Below are 19,844 nucleotides of genomic sequence, written 5' to 3'. Positions count from 1 at the left end.
ATTTTGCTCCCCAAATAGCAAAACTCCCTTACTACTTTACGTGTCTCATTTCCTAATATAATTCCCTTAGTATCATCCGACTTAATTCGACTACATTCCATTATCCTCGTTTTGCTTTTGTTGACGTTCATCTTATATCCTCCTTTCAAGACACTGTCCATTCCGTTCAACTGCTCTTCCAAGTCCTTTGCTGTCTCTGACAGAATTACGTCATCGGTGAACCTTGAACCTCAAAGTTTTCATTTCTTCTTCCTGGATTTTAATACCTACTCCAAATTTTTCTTTTGTTTCCTCTACTGTTTGCTCAATATACAGATTGAACAATATCGGGGAGAGGCTACAACCCTGTCTCACTCCCTTCCCAACCACTGCTTCCCTTTCATGCCCCTCGACTCTTATAACTGCCATCTGGTTTCCGTACAAATTGTAAATAGCCTTTTCCGTCATATAATCTATCTCAAACCTTCCGTACAAATCTCATTTCATGATTTTTCAACCACGCACTAGCACATATTAAGTTGTGCTCTGCGCAGAATTCTACCAGGCCGCTCTCCCTTTCTTTCCTTTGCCCTAGTCCATGTGATCCTACTATCTTTCCTTCTCGACCCCGTTCTGCAGTCGAATTTCAGTCTGCCACCACAATTAAATTTTCGTCTCCATTATGTATATGAGTAGTTTATTTCTTCATACGTTCATTCAATCTTTTCATCAGCAGAGATAGTCAGCGTATGAACTTGTATCATTGTTGTGGGTGTTGACTTTGTACCAGTCATGGTTAAGCTAATGTGTTCATTATGCGTAAATAATAGGCTAGTCGCTTTCTCTTTTCTTATACATTACTGGATTCATTCCTGCATTTGCGTTACTCCTATTTGATTTTATGTTCATAACGCTGTACGCACCAGAAATCTTGTTCTTCCTACCACCTTACTTCACTAATTCCCTCCACATTTAACTTCAACCAACTCTTTTTTTAAACCCTCTAACCCAACTACCCGTTAAGCGATGAAACATTACACCTTGCCACCCGTAAACGCCAATTTTGTTTCCTCTGATGGCAACATCCTCCTTAGTAGTCTCCACCCGGAGTTCCGAGTGGGGGGCTATTTGAACTTCGGTATATTTTTCCCAAGACCATGCCATATCGTAAGTCCTAAAGTAGAATTAAAACGCAGTGCCCCGTTTCTTTCAGTTGTTAGCTGTACCAACATATTTATGTCATGTTGCCTACTGTTACACGGCGATATCACGAATCATACAGACTGTTGCCTTTACCACTACTGAAAAGTCTGCCTACCCGTCTTCAGGAACCACACGTTTGGCCTCCTCATACACCTGCAGTACGTCTATCTGTGCCGTAGAGGCACACAAGCTACCTAACATCGGCAAGGTCCATGATTCGCGGAGCCATTACCAGAGACGAATTTGTTGCTTCTCTCAACCTAATTTTTGGGGGTTCGTAGTCCAAAGTAAATCAGTTGTGTTCACTTATTTTTATTGTAAATGTCCAGAGGCTTGTCAACAAACACGTTATTGTCATCACAGGGGTACAGTTCGAAGATGATTTTAATTAACTTGAGCTCCTTAAATTAAAATTTAAAAAATAATTATATTCAACGAATCTAGATCAGTCCTTAATAATTAGCCATATACTTCAAACTCTTGATTCCCACATTGTCGCACGCAACGACAAAATGCATATTAGTACCGAATAGCCGTGCGGCTGCCTAAAGTGAACCATCGGTGGAAAGAAAATGTACACTGTTTTGGCCAGTTACGCGTGGTCATGGGCGGTACGATTACATCATCATAATTATCCCACGGATCTTCTCATCCGTGCAGATTAAATTTCACTTGATAAGACATGGGACCTATATGCCATTTTCAAGAATCTGACTGAGGTCCTGCATGGTCTTTTCACAAATATTCTGTAGATGGTAATCTAAGCTTGTCAGTGAGCAATGCCATAAGGGAAGTATATTTAATGTCAGCAGTTATTATGTTCAGTATCTAAGCTGACGTTAGAGAAAGTTGACCAGATAACATGAAATTTGTCCGTAGGCTTAGGGGACAATACATTAATTTTTAATATGGCGGAACTTTACATTATCCATGATTTTAATAATGTAGTGTTGTAAGAACTTTGGAACCTTGCGTAATCACAACCACCAAACGTAGCAGCTTCGGAGCAATGCTGACCGAATATTTTCCTGTGGTATCTTCCGGCACGCAGAGTGTTTGCAGGTCCTTAAAGTTTCGTCATTTGTCGTTGGAGGATCGTCATGATCATGTTTTCTACAAGACTTATTTGAGATACTTTCTTTGAGTTACAAGTCAGATGAATGTGCAGGGCAGCGAAGCCTACCACGTTCCTGCCCACATGTGGTCGTAAATTGTTTTGTTGCAATATGGCGTCGGGACGGCCGGATATTGCCTCGTTGAAATATGGCTTGTGGAATTTCTTGAAGGAAGGTCAGTACCGTAGGCACTGAAACCACCCTTTTGTAATAGCATACTTTCTGAGTGCCGTATATCCGTAGAAAGAGAAGTCGCATACGCAGTGGCACCCGATGGCGTTGCTCTACTGGGTAATTGTAATTAAGCTTTCCCTACTTCATCCAGCGTAGACGATTTACCAGATGGGTACCCAACTTTATAGGAATGATTTCAGATTGTGCGCTGCAGGATTTGTGTTGTCAGTAGTGTTAGTGTAATTACTTGCCGTACTGGTACGAAACTCGGATACCAAAAACCAAGGATATGCAGCGTGAACTGTACATGTTACTGTGATCCGTTTCACCAACCTGTGGTCTCTCTCTCTATGGCAGAGAGAAACCTTAGACTCCGCTGTTTTGACGCACTATGGAGCTACGCCTGACACTGCTCGTGAGGTCACCCGGTTATTCCGAAACACATTTGGAGGAAACCGATCCATTGGCCAATCGTTCCAAGCCGTGTGACCAAAAAGATCACTATATTTTAGCCCTTGAGTTTGCTGGTTGTGGAGGTTGCCTGGAGCACAGGATTTGTCAGGGGGACACTAACACATAGCGGGAGAGGTAGCCAACATCCCACCTGACATATGTCGGGCAGCAGTAGAGCGTTCTAGACTGTAGTGGATGCAAATGGTTGTCACTTTGAGCAACATTTGCAACCTGGAACGTAGACGAGGTACGCAATTATCAGATGTTACCCTCTCATGCGAATGTTAAAATGTATTTGTTTGATTGGTTTACTCGTTATTTCTCTTCCGAATGTCTCTACAGATGTTACCGCAAAGCTTTTTGTCCTTCACTCACTCGTTTTTCTCGCCGGGCCCTATCGAGTAGCGAAATTTTAACTACCCTGTTATTCAATCTACGGCGCAGTATGCGCGATTGTAGCCACCATGGTTGCGTCTAACTCATAAGCCGCCATCACTTTAGGACACGTTCACTATCGATTCCTCGGAAATTGCTACAATGTGTCGTTGAACCTCCCAGCGGCGCCGTTTACGTGTTCATTCCACTCCAAATTATTTGTAGCACCTGGACAATGGGGATCGATCCAGTGGCATGAGCGTCTCATTTCCTGGTGGCTCATCGTCGACGCAGACAGGGTACAAGACTCTCGCAGCAGAATTGTTCCTCGCGGAATAAAGTAAACTACACGAACCTAAGCAGACTCGCATCGTATGATGGCAACTCACGCTTGTGTGCCTTACCCTTCGCCTGTTACTGGACAGGTCACTGTCGTCTCTTATTAAGTATTTATATTGGTTTTAGTCGCTGAAATTGAAAGCGGAATTATGTTTAGGAATAGGAGGATAGTCTTGCACAGCGGGACACATTTATTCACGAAGCCAAAAGTCATGAATGCCATTTAGTGATTTACTAATATCATCGCTCTCAATCTGTGACACGCATTAGTAGTAAGTCAGGTCTGCAGCGTGGAGACACTCCCTTGGTTCGAATTTGTTGTAAATCCCCCACTTCATCTAGGCTGTAGCTTCGTTCCGACTACCTGCTACACTAGAGCTCCAGTGTAGAACTACAGCCACGACAGTGTCCGCGCGTAATTTTATGTCTGCAGCATTGTTTCAACCAGCGGAAATGCTCCCATCTCAGAACAAAAAAATATGAACGGGTTCCCATTTATGTAAAAGACGCTTGCTAAAAAGTGGATCACTTTCTACCTTCGTCAGAACCTTTAAAAATGTCTCCAAAAATGTTGCCATACTTATACAGGGTGGTACAAAAAGGCACGGCCAAACTATCAGGAAACATTCCTCACACACAAAGAAAGAAAATATGTTATGTGGACATGTGTCCGGGAACGCTTACTTTCCATGTAAGCCCACGTACTAATGGTGCCTCCATAAGTTTCATCAAGCCTACTGTCGACTATATTAAAAGCAAAAAGAATCCACTGATTTACTCCTTTGGCTTAAGGAGAAGGAAATGCGTATTAGTCCTCCTGTATTGTAGGACAGTGGCACTAAAGCTATCCAAAACTCTTGACCATACCATTATATCACCAATAGAGAACGGCGTATGAGCACTGGAAATAGCCATTTTGATCCTCGGCATTTTGGAACATATTAGGTAAGCATGCTGTTGTATGCGTACCGATTATGTGTGCTTGGAGTCTTTTACGGTGCCATGCTTCAGTACACTCTTCTCCTTTTTAAGCCGCGTCACTTCGTGTGAGCCGCCCTTTGTGGCCGTGCGGTTGTAGGCGCTTCAGTCTGGAGCCGCGTGACCGCTTCGGTCGCAGGTTCGAATCCTGCCTCGGGCATGGATGTGTGTGATGTCCTTAGGTTAGTTAGGTTTAATTAGTTCTAAGTTGTAGGCGACTGATGACCTCTGAAGTTAAGTCGCATAGTGCTCAGAGCCATTTGAACTTCGTGTGATTTATTTCAGTTACATAGAGATTAATTTTCTTGAGTTGGAATTTTCCTTCAGTGTTCGTAATCCGTTATCATTTTTTGTAAAATGCAAAACAAATAAGTACAACTTAATTTACTACGCCATTAGCCAGACTGGTTTTCTCGCGCGCGAGTTCCTCGTATCTCAGGTGACAAATGGCCTGTCCCAGTGGAGTTTCAGAGTTCTCTGTCCAACACGGCTCGGGCTCTAGTCCACATAAATAGCTACCCCGGCTAAATATAAAGTGGAGGTATGACCAGAAATGTCACTAAGGACGCACCAGTTGCAAAGTCCCAGCTTCTAGCGAGCGACATGGACGGAACTAGATGTTCCGAATGGGTGATGGTTTCAAATTTCCTGACATTTTTGTGAACCGTCAAATATCTCAACAACAGAACCATCAGTCCATTGCGAAATACTTTTAATGAGAGGGGTAGCTTAGCGATAACATTCTTGATCCGAAATCGTGAGGGCGGCGGTCGAAATCCACATCAAAGTATTATGATGTAGGTTTTTGCGTCTTTTTCGTAAATCACTTAAGGCCAGGTTCTCGTTCACATGAGCAAATGATAGGGAAACTTTCGATATTTGCTTTTAAGACAATTATAAGACTTACAAAGGACATGAATGGAGATTATGATTGATCATCCTTTTAATTTTATTTTAGATTTTCAGTACAAAAAAATAATGGTGTCCGTAATTGTGGTTTGATGAAGGGCCTACGAAACTTTCTGGCAGATCAAAACTGTGTGCCGGACCGAGACTCGAACTCAGGACCTTTGCCTTTCGCGGGCAAGTGCTCTACCATCTGAGCTACCCAATCATGACTCACTCCCCCTCCTCACAGCTTTACTTCCGCCAGTACCTCGCCTCCTACTTTCCAAACTTCACAGAAACTCTCTTGCGATTCTGCAGAACTAGCACTCCTGGAAGAAAGGATATTGCCGAAGCAGGGCTTGGCACAGCCTGGGGGCCGATTACAGAACGAAATTCTCACTCTTCTGCGGAGTGTGCGCCGATATTGGCGGTTCTGGAAGGATCGCAGAAGAACTTCTGTGAAGTTTGGAAAGTAGGAGACGAGGTACTGGCAGAAGTAAAGCAGTGACGACAGGCCGTGAGTCGTGCTTGGGTAGCGCAGATGGTAGAGCACTTGCCCACGGAAGGAAAAGGTCCCGTGTTCGAGTTTCGGTCCGGCACACAGTTTTGATCTGCCAGAAAGTTTCATATCAGCGCACACTCCGCTGCAGAGTGAAAATCTCATTCTGGAAGGGCCTACGAGTTTGAAGTTCCCAGATTGCATGCAGTGTAGCCTCTCAGGAGTTACCTGATTGCAAAAATGGATAATATCAGTCAGTAATACATCAAATTTATGTGAGCTTATACATAAACGCAATGATTTAAAATTTAACGTTATCGTGCTAACTCGAACTTTGAGTTCGATTTTTGGTTGTTTTTACTGTTTATAGCTTTACAAAACATACACTCATGTTCAGAAGAAACAGATCACCTTGAACGACTCGAGACAGGACGTTCATATTCCCAGAACATGTACATTAGTATGTTCTGCAGAAATGATTAGCATTTCATTCACCTCGGTTCCTGTTGCCTAGTAGGCACAGTGACCGCTATCGGCCCTGATATCTTGTTTCGTGCTTGATGGCAACGATATGTACAGGGTGGTCAAAAAATGTCTGAAACGCTTGTCGTGCTGTTGTAGGTCATATTGTACTGAGTCATAAATGTTAAGAAGAAATGCGATGCGTTGCACCGTTTCCGAGTTATTTAGCATTGAAGTTAGCCAATCGGGGCGTCGCGCGCTCACATTGAAGCAGTCTGCCAGGGGCGGTGTTGCCCAACGAATGCTTTGTCTCGTTAGCTGAAACTTGAATTTACGCGTGCGACGATCTGATTGCCTAACGTCAATGCTAAATAATTTGGAAACGGCGCAACGTATCGAATTTTTTTCTTAACATTTATGTCTCAGTACAACTTTCCCTACAACATCACTACAAGCGTTTCAGACATTTTCTGACCACCATGTATAAGGCGCGACTGGCGTCCTGTGGTATAGCCAGCCATGCTAGATTCACCCGGTTTCAAATTTCATCCGTAGTGGTTGGCACTGGGTCTCAGCGCCGCACCTGTAGTTTCACCATATCGAACGTATTTTCGATTGGCGACAAGCTTGGTGATCTGGCGGGCCATATCCGTCTCGGTGTTCTGTCACCGATAAGGCAAGTGTTCGTGCAGCAACGTAAGGTCGTGCATTATCTTGCTGAAAAATGGCGTCTGGGATGTTGTGCACAACGGGTACAGCTATGGATCGCAGGATGTCACAGTACACTGGACACGCACCAAATGTGATTTGTGGTTGTACCCAGTAGCACCCCATACGATAAGGCCTTGAGGTGACGCTGTATGTGTTGTGCGAATGCAGTCATTGTGTTGTCACTCCCTCTGTCTCTGGCGAATCAAATTGCGGTCATCATTTTCAAACAAGGAAAACCTAGATTAGTCCAACAACTCACTCATGCCATTTCTGTCCCCCGTGACGTAGCTCCACATACCATAGCTGTCTAGCATGTTTATGCATATTCCCCAAAGGTAGACGGAGAAGTGGACGACGCGCACATAATCTATTCCGACGGCCTGTCACACCTAATAGTGTACGATGTGTTACACTGTCCAACTGTTACGCCAGAGCCGATGAGGATGCACATCTGTCCTGTAATTCCATTCATGTGAGGTATCGATCTTTTCGGGGGGTGGTCTGGATGGTATGACCTGACCCATCTCAATGTGTTCTACGACCTTCCGTAAACCATTCGCCACACACCCATTGCACTGCCGAAAAATTTCGTCCCACACGAGCAGCAATTTCCTTCATGGTGTACATTCTCTCTTGCCAATAATGCGCCCTCTTTCAATCTCTCTGATCTGACGGTACGGTTCGCGCATACGTCCACGAGGCGTCTGCACATCTGATCAAGTCCGATTCTTTATTTTCGGTTTACAGTGACAACGAGAGCCACAGGCATATTTTACCGGTCGGTGGTGTTGCGCAGCGGTAACGATGTTTATTTTGAACCCGCGGGTCGACATGTTTAGATGCTAATTATTTCTGCAGAACATACTAATGTGCATATGAACGTCCTATCTCTAGTCGTTCAAGGTGATCTGTCTTTTTCTGAACGTGATTGTAGGTAACAATAACAAATTTCATATATTATAGGTTACAAGCTCCCAAGAAAAGTGTTTACTACTTGTGGGGGTCAAATGCAAAAGTTACTAGGTTGAACTGGTTTGTTTTATGCTGAAAGCTGTTTTGAAAATTCATTTCTCGATAAAATGCTGCTTAAAGGAAATTGAAAATTTGTGGTGGAAGTTCTATGGCACCAAACTGCTGAGGTCATCGGTCCGTAGACTTACACGCTACTTAATCTTACTTAAACTAACTTACGCTAAGGACAACACATACACACACCTATGCCGAAGGGAGGACTCAAACTTCCGACGGGAGCGGTCGGGCGAACCGTTGCAAGACGCCCCAGACCGCACGGCTACTCCTCGCAGCCCTGTTTATAGTGTAGGGAAAACGTTTATATGCACTATTAGCTCAATTTGCTTAAAAATTAAGTGTTATTATATATGTTGATGTCTCTGAACACAAATCTGAAGTTAGATTTTCAAAATTCAAAATGGCTTCTCCTATATAGCGGACCAAAAATTATGTTTTGACATATTTTGACCAAAGTTTGACAAAAAAAGTGTTTTCGTTACTTAAGTTTAGTCTGCAATTCAAGGACCGTATACCAGACCTCCCACTAACTCGAATTGTTCCTGTCAAGCAATTTCCTCGTTCTTTTTGGCGAGAAAAACGGGTCTGGCTCAGCTGGATATGCTGCGTTCGCCAGCCTACACACGTTGTTCGACGGCTTTTTCGGCGAATATTTTTGCATGCATACTACAATATAAATCATAAGTGCATCACGGATCGGCATGTTTTCTATTTGAACCGGACTTCTCCGCCCGAGGAGGTCCGACGGCGGCCGTGACACTGCTTCGAACAGTGGGCTGTAGAAACTCGTATAACGCATGGATTAAAAAACCTTTTCGTCCTGACATTATAGACACACGTACCTTGCAAAAAATGCAGTAAAATCGTATTTTAGACCGTTTTGAATGAGGACCAGGCCTTAAGGCAATTGCCGAGACATTTCCTTTCAAAGCCTACTGGTGATTTCCTTCCCCGATCCGTGCGTGTGTTCTGTCTCTACTAAACATTGTCGTCCTTGCCTCCGACGAATAATTATTTTTCACTGATGCGCAATCTATGCCCAGCTCAGCGCGTAATTTAGAGCTGGCTGAAAAGCTGCTGCCTGGTCTTTACCCGGCGCACCCGACCACAGCTCGTGACTGTGGCCAGCGACATTGCAATGTTGACGCGTGGAGCCGCAACAACAGCGCTTAATCTGTGCCCTTGGGTTCATCTCGCAGCGCCATTTTATACGTTTAGGCATCAAGAAGTAGTAAAGTATAAGTTCTTAAAATCTAATATTTTTAGGGTTCCGGGCCACAATCGATATGAACGGAACGTAGCTGAAATATTGCTCTGTTGAACTGTTCTTTTGTGATTTATGTAGATCCTGTAGTTTCCATCAACAAATATTGGAGGCATTCCTTTCGGGGCCGGCCGCTGTGGCCCGAGCGGTTCTAGGCGCTTCAGTTTGGAACCGCGCGACTGCTACGGTCGCAGGTTCGAGTCCTGCCTCGGGCATGAATGTATGTGATGTTCTTGGGTTAGTTAGGTTCAAGTAGTTCTAAGTTCTAGGGGACTGATGACCTCAGATGTTAATTCCCATAGTGCTCAGAGCCATTTGAACCATTACTTCCGGAACGAGCCTCGTAGTTTGCTATTGGCACACTTTTACGACTTATAGTATCGATTCGTTGTCCATCTGTCTGTTCGTTTGTCCGACTGTTAAAAACCATTTTTCTTGGGAACGGTTCGACGTATCAGGTTTCCATCACATAATGAGATATATCGCTCCTTGGCTATGTAAAAAGTTGAAGCTTCTACGTCATGTCAATCAAAAGATACGATCCTTTATGTCAAATATTTTAATACGTGCAAAGTCATTCATCGAAACCTTTGGGATAGTTCCTGTTGGCCTAGAATCATGATATTTGGCAGAAAGGAAGGTTTCAGAGTACAACCGGAGGAAAAAGTTCGAAAACTGTAAATTTGTATCTACACTACTGGCCATTAAAATTGCTACACCAAGAAGAAATGCAGATGAAAAACGGGTATTCATTGGACAAATATATTACACTATAACTGACATCTGATTACAATTTCACGCAATTTGGGTGCATCGATTCTGAGAAATCAGTGCCCAGAACAACCACCTCTGGCCGTAATAACGGCCTTGATACGCCTGGGATTGAGTCAAACAGAGCTTGGATGATGCGTACATGTACAGCTGCCCATGCACCTTCAACACGATATCACAGTTCATCAAGAGTGGTGACTGGCATATTGTGACGAGCCAGTTGCTCGGTCACGGTCACCACTGACCAAACGTTTTCACTTGGCGAGAGATCTGGAGAATGTGCAGGCCAGAGCAGCAGTCGATCATTTTCTGTATCCAGAAGAGCCCATACAGAACCTGCAACATGCGGTCGTGCATTATTCTGATGAAATGTAAGGTTTCGCAGGGATCGAATGAAGGGTAGAGCCACGGGTCGTAAGACATCTGAAATGTAAAGTCCACTGTTCAAAGTGCCGTCAATGCGAACAAGAGGTGACCGAGACGTGTAACCAATGGCACCGCATACCCTCACGCCGGGTGATACGCCAGTATGGCGATGACGAATACACGCTTCCAATGTGCGTCCACAGCGATGTCGCCAAACAAGGATGCGACCAACATGATGCAGTAAACAAAACTTGGATTCATCCGAAAATATGACGTTTTGCCATTCTTGCACCCAGGTTCGTCGTTGAGTACACCATCGCAGGCGCTTCTGTGATGCAGCGTCAAGGATAAGCGCAGCCATGGTCACTTAGTTGATAGTCCATGCTGCTGCAAACGTCATCGAACTGTTCGTGCTGATGGTTGTTGTCTTGCAAACGTCCCCATCTGTTGACTCTGGGATCGAGACGTCGCCGCACGATCCGTTGCAGCCATGCGGATAAGATGCCTGTCATCTGGACTGCTAGTGATACGAGGCCGTTGGGATCCAGCATGGCGTTCCGTATTACCCTCCTGAACCGACCGATTCCACATTCTGCTAGCAGTTATTGGATCTCGACCAACGCGAGCAGCAATGTCGCGGTACGATAAACAGCAATCGCGATAGGCTACAACCCGACCTTTATCGAAGTCGGAAACGTGATGGTACGCATTTCTCCTCCTTACATGAGGCATCACAACAACGTTTCACCAGGCAACGCCGGTCAACTGCTGTTTTGTCTGTGAGAAATCGGTTGGAAACTTGTAGGTGTCGCCACCGGCACCCACCTAGTGTGAATGCTCTGAAAAGCTAATCATTTGCATATCAAAGCATCTTCTTCCTGTCGGTAAATTTGGCCTCTGTAGCACGTCATCTTCGTGGTGTAGCAATTTTAATGGCGAGTAGTGTATATCACAGAATTTTTTTTTTTCTCATTTCTTATCTTACTGTTTGTTCGTCCGTCTCATCGTCTTGGGCACGTAAAGATAAACGAACCTGAAATTTTTATCACGAACGAAAGTCTGTTGCCTCTTCTCGGTGCAATAAGAGTTACCTCCTAAGTCAATGTGACCGAAGGTACGTCCATGTAGCCGGCCGGAGTGGCCGTGCGGTTCTAGGCGCTACAGTCTGGAACCGAGCGACCGCTATGGTCACAGGTTCGAATCCTGCCTCGGGCATGGATGTGTGTGATGTCCTTAGGTTTAATTAGTTCTAAGTTCTAGGCGACTGATGACCTCAGAAGTTAAGTCGCATAGTGCTCAGAGCCATTGGAACCATTTTTGAACGTCCATGTATGTTACATATTCTGACACTCGGAAAATCATTCATCTAAACATATGGGGTACTTCTCGTTGATATACAGTCATGAAATTTGGCAATATATATTGTCTCAAGTTACAATATAGGAAAAGATACGCAAATTTTTAATTTGTAATTATATCACAAGGAAAAAAATATTTCTTTTGTCATTAATAATCTGACGTGAAGGTTGAAAATAAAACAATCAGCAGTTCTGCATTCGCGCTGATTGGGGCGCATTGGTAAAAGTCAGACACCAAGAAAGGAATGAATTTAATGCTCATATGACGCGTTTCGTGACTCGTTCGTCATCAGATATCCAGAAGCGATTACTGCAGGTGAATATGGCATTTCAAGATGTATGTGAAACAAACATTCACAGTCTGGTCTGCGGCCCTGTCAGTCTCAATGGAGAACTACTCATAATTCTAATAATAGTCGCTTGTCTCGCGCATGGCTTTAAGTTTAATTTATAACATTTGTATTGAAACATTCCCGAAAGTCTTCGACTCCCTGGGACCGATATCGTGTCAGTATCTACGTCGATTACAGACAAAATTGGTGGAAATTCTAGATTCCGGGAATGGGTGAACTGACCATATACATATAATGGTGAACCAAAACTTTGTGACCGCTTGCTTAATGGCTTGTTTGTCCCTCTTTGGAACGGAATATATCACTGACTCTACGCATAAGGAATCCGACATGCTTGTTGGTAGAGTTGTGGACGTATGTGGGATTAGATGTCTATGCACGGGTCTGCTGATTTGCGTACTCGGTGACGGTGCACGTTATCGACCCACATGGGTTCCATAAAATTTACATCACGCAAGTTTGGTCACCGAGACATCAGCGTGACTTTACTATAATGCTTCTCAAACAATAGTAGCACGTTTCTGGCTCAGAGACACAGACAATTATACAGCTGAATGATGGCATTGCCTTCGGAGAGTAGATCAAGCGTGAAGGGATGAAAGTGATTCGCAGATGTCAGCATGTTTTCGATTAGCTCCACACGTCCCATCCAAGTGCAGGAGAATGTCTCCAGTAGTGTAATACTGCTCCCACCAGCCTGCGTCCGTCCGTGCACGTTTCGAGCCGCCGTTCACCTGTATGACGGCGTTTGTGGGGGCGACCATCGATTTAGTGCAGAAAAAATGTCTTTCACCCAAAGAGGTGATATGTTTCCATTAATCGACTGTCGAATCCTGATGGTCTCGTGCCCACTGCAATGGTAACATAGGGGTGATCTGCTGCGCAGCTCGGTGTTCAGCAATGTACGATGAACAGTGTGCTCCGAAACACTTTTGCCTGCGCCAGCATTGTACACTTGCGGCATAGATGCCACACATCACCATCTATCCTAATTTACGAACTAGACAAGCCTCCGAACCCCACGGTCTTTGAAAAGTCGTGGACGTCTAACCATGTAGCGCTTGGTGGTAGTTTCACTGTCCTTCTACTTCTTTCCGTAGATGCTCCGTAGAAATAATCACCACCTCCTTCATACATTAGTTTTCGCTCTACACACTATCACAGGTAATGTTTGCGAAACCCAATCCACATCAAGCGTCGCTTAGACTGGCTACAGAAATTTATGACTCATGAAGAGTTGATCGACTATTGCGCATTATTCCTTCCAACTCCATAAGCACAGTTATTGTGCTAGCTGAACAGACGGTAGCACTTTGAAACTCACTAATCATTCCTTCTGCTGAATTCGAGCGACTTTTAAACCACCGCGACCTGCGCGGCGGATGCGGATGAAATGATGATGATGACAACACAACACCCACTCCCTGAGCGTAGAAAATGCCCGACCCAGCCGGGAATCGAACCATCGAACCCGGGCACCTTAGGACGGCAGTCCGGCACGCTGACCATTCAGCTATCGAGGCGGACGCTTCTGTAATGACAAGACAGCGTTCACCTCCCCTGACATCCTGTGGTTAACTCTGTGTTACAATGGGGTATCCATATACTTTTGATCAGGTAGTATAGGTAGATCATAATGTGGTACTGGTGTTGTATAATGGGCGATCAAAAAGTTTCTATTCGATGGCCAAATAGGGCAGAATCAATATGCCAGTCAGCCAAAGTCGCGTCAACATTGAGGCAATCATCCCATCGACGTACCAGGTTGAATATACCCTTTGGTAAAACACTGAGTGCTGTTGCGTGAGGAAGTCTGTAAGTGCCTGCTGAATATCCTCGTCCGACAGGAATCGTCAACCCTTCAAGGCCTTTTTTGAGGAGCAGAAGGCATGATAATCACTTGGGGAGAGATCAGGGCTACTGAGTGGGTGCTCGAGTATCTCCCATTTCATTTAGCCCATAATGGTTGAGACTGGCCTGCCAGATCGACCGGCGTCTCGCGTCGAATCGCGACCAAGACGGATCTTGGCGCACCATACCGCAGCGGTGATTTTCGACAAACATGCTGCCCCACACATATTGATAATTCCTAGATGGATGTCTAACGGTGTTTATCCTTCGGCAGCTAAGAATAACAGCGCGTTTGTCGTGTTAGGATGCATTTTGTAGCAGCGTAGCCATAGTTTTCCCGCATATAACACACGCTTGTGGGAAAGATATGAATGCCAGACTAGTCGCTTACCGACATGTTGGTGCATGTACAGGGTGCGGCTCTTAATTTTCCGCCGTATCGTAATTCAGACGGAGGTCGCGGTTGGTGCTCTTGAAAGCCGCAGGAAACCAGTAAACATCGAGAACCTCAAAATGGGCGAGATGTTACGCTCAAGTGCGGAGCATAACGGAAGAGCCGCGATTATAGAAAGCTTCGCACTGGGCGTTCGCCCACTGAAGTAGTTCGATTCTTCAGGTACTCGAGATCAAATGTTTACGATATTGGGGCCATGCATAATGCTTCGGAGAAGCCTGGAGTTCACGTCCTAGATGTTGTGTCCATTGAGGGTGATATCATGCCGCCCATTCCTTTGAAAAGGGGCATACTGCCACAAAAAAAGTTTATCAGCAAGTTCTGGCGAATGTCGCGAAACCGTGGATGGTAACTGTGGCCTCAGGGAGACAATAAGTCGTTCAACAGGACGGTGCACCGCCTCGTACGAGCCATTTAGTCCAAAACAAGCTCTCAGATAACGTTGACACCTTCTGGTGAAAGGAGCTCCGGCACCCTCGACTACTATGTTTGGAACGTAGTCGAAACCAAGAAGGCACCTGAAGTCCAATCTCTACACACAGCTATCGAAGCAGCATTCGCGAATACGGACAGCGCTGCTTTCAAGAGTGCGTGCGATCGGTTCAGGACAAGATTGGATGCGGTCATTGCGGTGCTTACATCGAAAACGCTGCTCTTGAAAGATACTAGTGCTAACAAGTAAAAGAATTTTCGTTATAATAAATTTGCTTTTAAAAGATCCGCCAGGGTAGTCGAGAGCGCTAATGCGCTGCCTCCAGGACTCGGGTAGGCGCGCCGGCCCCGGATCGAATCTCCCCGGCGGAATAACGACGAAGGCAGGTATGCCGGCCAGCCGGGATGTGGTTTTTAGGCGGTTTTCCACATACCGCTAGGTGAATACCGGGCGGGTCCCCAAGTTCCGCCTCAGTTACACGACTCACAGACATCTGAAAACGTTCGCACTATTTCATGACTTACACTAGTCGCAGACGGCTGGGGTACACTACATCCGTCCCGGGCGGTTCGGGGTTGGCAGCAGGAACGGCATCCAGCCACCCTCTGCCAAATCCGTCATAACAAAGCCGACCCCGCGTTGGAGCGGGACAAAGGCCCGAGAAAGCAAGCAAGCAAATTTGCTTTTAAAATAGTTTCATTTTTCCGAATTTAAGCGCAGCACCCTGTATACAAGCATCGGTGCATTAGTATATGCTCTGCATATACGGTGCAACACCGACTCAAGTGGAAAGTTTTTGATCGCCACTTTTAGTTATTTACGCTGTAAAGACACTGACTTAGCTGTAGTACGTAATTAATCAAGCACAGACTATTCAGTAGTACAAACGGTGTACGGAGCGCGCTGATTGTGTGGTGCGGCAGTGTGGGTGCAAGTACAAAGTAAACTAGGCGGTGCTTTGCAGGACACACTGGGCAGGTGTTGCGGGCTGCGCGGACAGCGAGCACGGCGAGCCTACTCCATCCTGTCGCGGTCGGCGCCCCGACACGCGTCGGCAGCGCACGCCGCGGCCGCAGCCGGAGGGCGCGGGGGCGGCGCCGGGGGCGGCCTCGGGGGCGTCGGCGCCGGAGGCGGCGCTCGGTGCGGCGAGTCCGCGACGGCCACCGACTGCTCGGGCAACAGCGAGCAGCTGCGCAGCGACGCCGCCTCCGGCTCGGCCTCGGCGTCCGGCTCGGGCAGCTGCGGCGGCTACTCGGTGGTGGTGAGCGCGAGCGCGCGACACCACGGCGGCTACGAGGCGGTGGTGGTGCCCGCGCTCAGCCGGCAGTCGACGCGCGCCAGCAGCCGGCCCTTCCTCTCCAGCGGCTCCTCCGCCGCGCTGCCCACCTCCCCGCCGCCGATGCCCGTCGCCAGCGGCCGCCGCAGGAGCCACCGTAACGGTGAGCATCACCTCTTCTTCCCTACGCTGTTCACTAATTCAGTGCCCAAGCTGACAGGGTTGATACAGGAGACAAAAACAATTTATGTCAAGCAACTATGCGTCGGAAACGCATATTACTGGAGAACTGAGTATATAGGACTTTGTAATGTGTAATTGACAATAACACATATGTTGAAACTTCCTGGCAGATTAAAAGTGTGTGCCGGAGTGAGACTCGAACTCGGGACCTTTGCCTTTCGCGGGCAATTGCTCTACCAACTGAGCTACCCGAGTACGACTCACGCCCCGTCCTGACAGCAGGGTCCCGAGTTCGAGTCTCGGTCCGGCACACACTATTAGTCTGCCAGGAAGTTTCATATCAGCGCACACTTCGCTGCAGAGTGAAAATCTCATTCTGGAAACATCCCCCAGGCTGAGATTAAGCCATGTCTCCGCAATATCCTTTCTTTCAGAAGTGCTAGTTCTGCAAGGTTCGCAGGAGAGCTTCTGTAAAGTTTGGAAGGTAGGAGACGAGGTACTGGCAGAAGTAAGGCTGTGAGTGCCGGGCGTGAGTCGTGCTTCGGTAGCTCAGTTGGTAGAGCACTTGCCCGCGAAAGGCAAAGGTCCCGAGTTCGACTCTCAGTCGGGCACACAGTTTTAATCTGCTAGGAAGTTTCATATGTATGGTTAATAGAAACACGGAAAAAAGAGCTTCATCCCCAAGATGATTGACAATAACACTGAGTCAGACGTTTTTCAGTGCATTATTGTTCTGATCAGTATTACATTACAATAAATATTCAAAATAAGCGCAACTGACTTCTGTGCAGAGCGGGTGTCGACGTGACAGGGAGTCCGTGTTTGGTGAAAACCAATGGTGTGTTGGATACTGCAAGAATTCTCGCAACCAGTTCCACCTCGATTCGACAGCAGTAGAATACACTTTTCACGTAGCTCCAGAGAAAGAGTAATGGGGTGAGGTGCAGGGATCCTGCAGTCCAGCGTACAGGTCCTCCCTAACGAATCCAGTGATTGTCAAAAATCATACAAGCACTAGTGATAACCACTATTTCCTCAGTTGGTGTCCAAGAATATGACATTACAACAAACTACACATCTTAAACGAAAATGTCGCGTAAAAACGTTAGATACAATGTCTTATTTGCTCCACTCATATCTTATCAACACATACTCAGTGCTCATGCAGTATAGGTTTCCGACATACGGTTGCTTCGCAAAATATACTAGTTTTTCTCTCCTTAGTGGTTTGTGTACTAAACTTCTGAACATTCCGTTTACCCGCAGCTCTGCTAGAATATCAGGTTTTTTTTCTTTTTTTTTAAGATAAGTGATGGTAAGGAAGTAATGGAAGTAACCCACTCTACGTGCAGCGGTATCAGCTGCTCCCACGTCTCTGCCAGTTCTGGTAAGCATAGCTCATGGTGTGCATTGCGCTCTCCGCCTTCCCAGGCTGCCTCAATATACGATGCACTGGTATGTGCAGCATCGCTGCCGAGCAGTGTGTACAGAAGGGCCTGGGCAGGAACTTGCATCTACACGCAATGCTATTGAAGCAGTCATATATTATACAACATGTACATCGTGCAAAAAGTGCTGTGGAAGTAGGAGCTAAATATGAAGTGTTTCGCACTCAGAATACTCCCACAAGGTCACAATTAGGGGTAATTATACCATGTTTACTTGAACAAGTAAACTTAGGATACAGTCTGCTGTTTCTGATGGTAAATTCTGTCCCAAGAGGAGCACGACTTGTCCAAGGCTCGGAGCACAGATCGCAAGAACGCAGCCGTTCGGGTGGCGAAGGTGACGTCAGATCCGGGGTGATGTCCAAACGCTGATGATACATCAGTTGCTGGCTGGCGAAGACGGAACTGGCTCTAGCCGGCTCAGCGCAGAAATGCTCGGATGGCAGATGGTTACAAGTTTTCTATTGGTTATCGACTTGCGAAGGAGGCAGCACTAGGTGCATGTCGGTAGCGACCGCCATTGTTATGTTCCGCACCCTCTGGGTAGTTACCGGGAGACCCTCTGGACGCTGAGCACGGCGGTACTGCAGAAACCAGCCTGAATACAGGCGCCGAGCTGGCGATAACCTGCTAAGTACAGATGCGTTGCAGGTTGGCGGCGTCGAAGGCGAAGCAGCGAGGCACACTAAAACACACTGAAGATGTAAAACCATTGATTTTTCACTTTGAAACATATCAACAAAAAAAACAATTTCACAAACATGATAAACATCTAAATTAAAGGAGTAACTAGCTTTTTCAAAGAGTAAATAATTTTCACTAATTAACGTAACATTCTTCATATCAATAAGTATCTCGTACTCCACACTTTTTAAACTCGTCTATGTTCTTCCTCATCGTTCAAGCTATCTCCATACTACATTTCATCGAATTTAGGTCAGCGGGTTGGTTGTGAAAACGTAACAGAGTTACTTCTGCGTTAATATCATGTATAGATTGAAGTCGTTTTCTCACATCCGTCTATACAGGGTGATTCAAGAAGATATGCGAATATTTTAATATGTTATTCTACAAGTAAATCTATAGAAAAATGTTCATATAAACACAGGCCCGCAAATCTTTTGTTACGGAGTAACTGATAGTAAAAGATTATGCCTGAAATTTAGCAACTTCGCAAATGTGAAGCAATCGCAAAACTGTACGAGTTTGAAGTAGAGCGCGATTTCCATTTCTTTCCTTCTTATTGGTCTCTTCAATCTAATAATACATGTCCCAGACGTGTATCTGCAGTAGTTTCCCAGAACATCCAGAGAAGCAAAGATTATTATACAAGTAAACTTGTTTACTTTCCATTAAGAATGTAGTAACGTTTATGTCATTGTTGGCAACAGTTAGTGAGTTGTTTCAGTCGTTTCCTAATCTTGAAATGAGTTACTTTTCTGTATTGTTCAATGAAAGAACATAATAACAACAGAGTATTTAATTAAAACCACATAGTAACTGTTGTAGTTTCCAGATTATTTATGGAATACGGATGCCTTTCATTTTTTCGACAGAGGAATACCCCGATATAGTGTTTGCTTATGGCAAATTTGATAGTAATGCTGCGGCTACAGTTTACGAATATCGCGTACGTTATCTAACTCGAAGGATTCCGAGTGCACGAGCCATTAGCGGAGTATTTCCAATGGTACGGGGGACAGGTTCCCTACCTAGCGTTCGTAAACAGTACGAGCGCTCGATACGTGAAGACGATGACGAGGATTTCATGGACGCTGTTAAAAGCAGCCCGGGTACGAGTACACGACGTATTTCTCAACGATTACGCATTTCACAATCTAAGGTATGGCGTACAATAATCTCTATCCGTACCATAAAGAAA

General features: G+C 45.6%; 1 protein-coding gene across 1 annotated transcript in view; it reads left to right on the top strand.

Moving 5' to 3' along the window:
- Window positions 1-19,844, top strand: part of LOC124594580 (gastrin/cholecystokinin type B receptor-like) — a 641,947-nt gene that overhangs the window by 568,575 nt on the left and 53,528 nt on the right. Inside the window, exon 4 of the mRNA XM_047132951.1 lies at window positions 16,020-16,494. Within this exon, the coding sequence (XP_046988907.1) occupies window positions 16,020-16,494 (475 nt within the window). The remainder of the gene's footprint in view (window positions 1-16,019; window positions 16,495-19,844) is intronic.

This window comes from Schistocerca americana, chromosome 2, assembly GCF_021461395.2.
Source record: "Schistocerca americana isolate TAMUIC-IGC-003095 chromosome 2, iqSchAmer2.1, whole genome shotgun sequence".
NCBI classification, from domain to species: Eukaryota; Metazoa; Arthropoda; class Insecta; order Orthoptera; family Acrididae; genus Schistocerca; species Schistocerca americana.
This window is presented reverse-complemented; position numbering and strand designations above follow the sequence as displayed.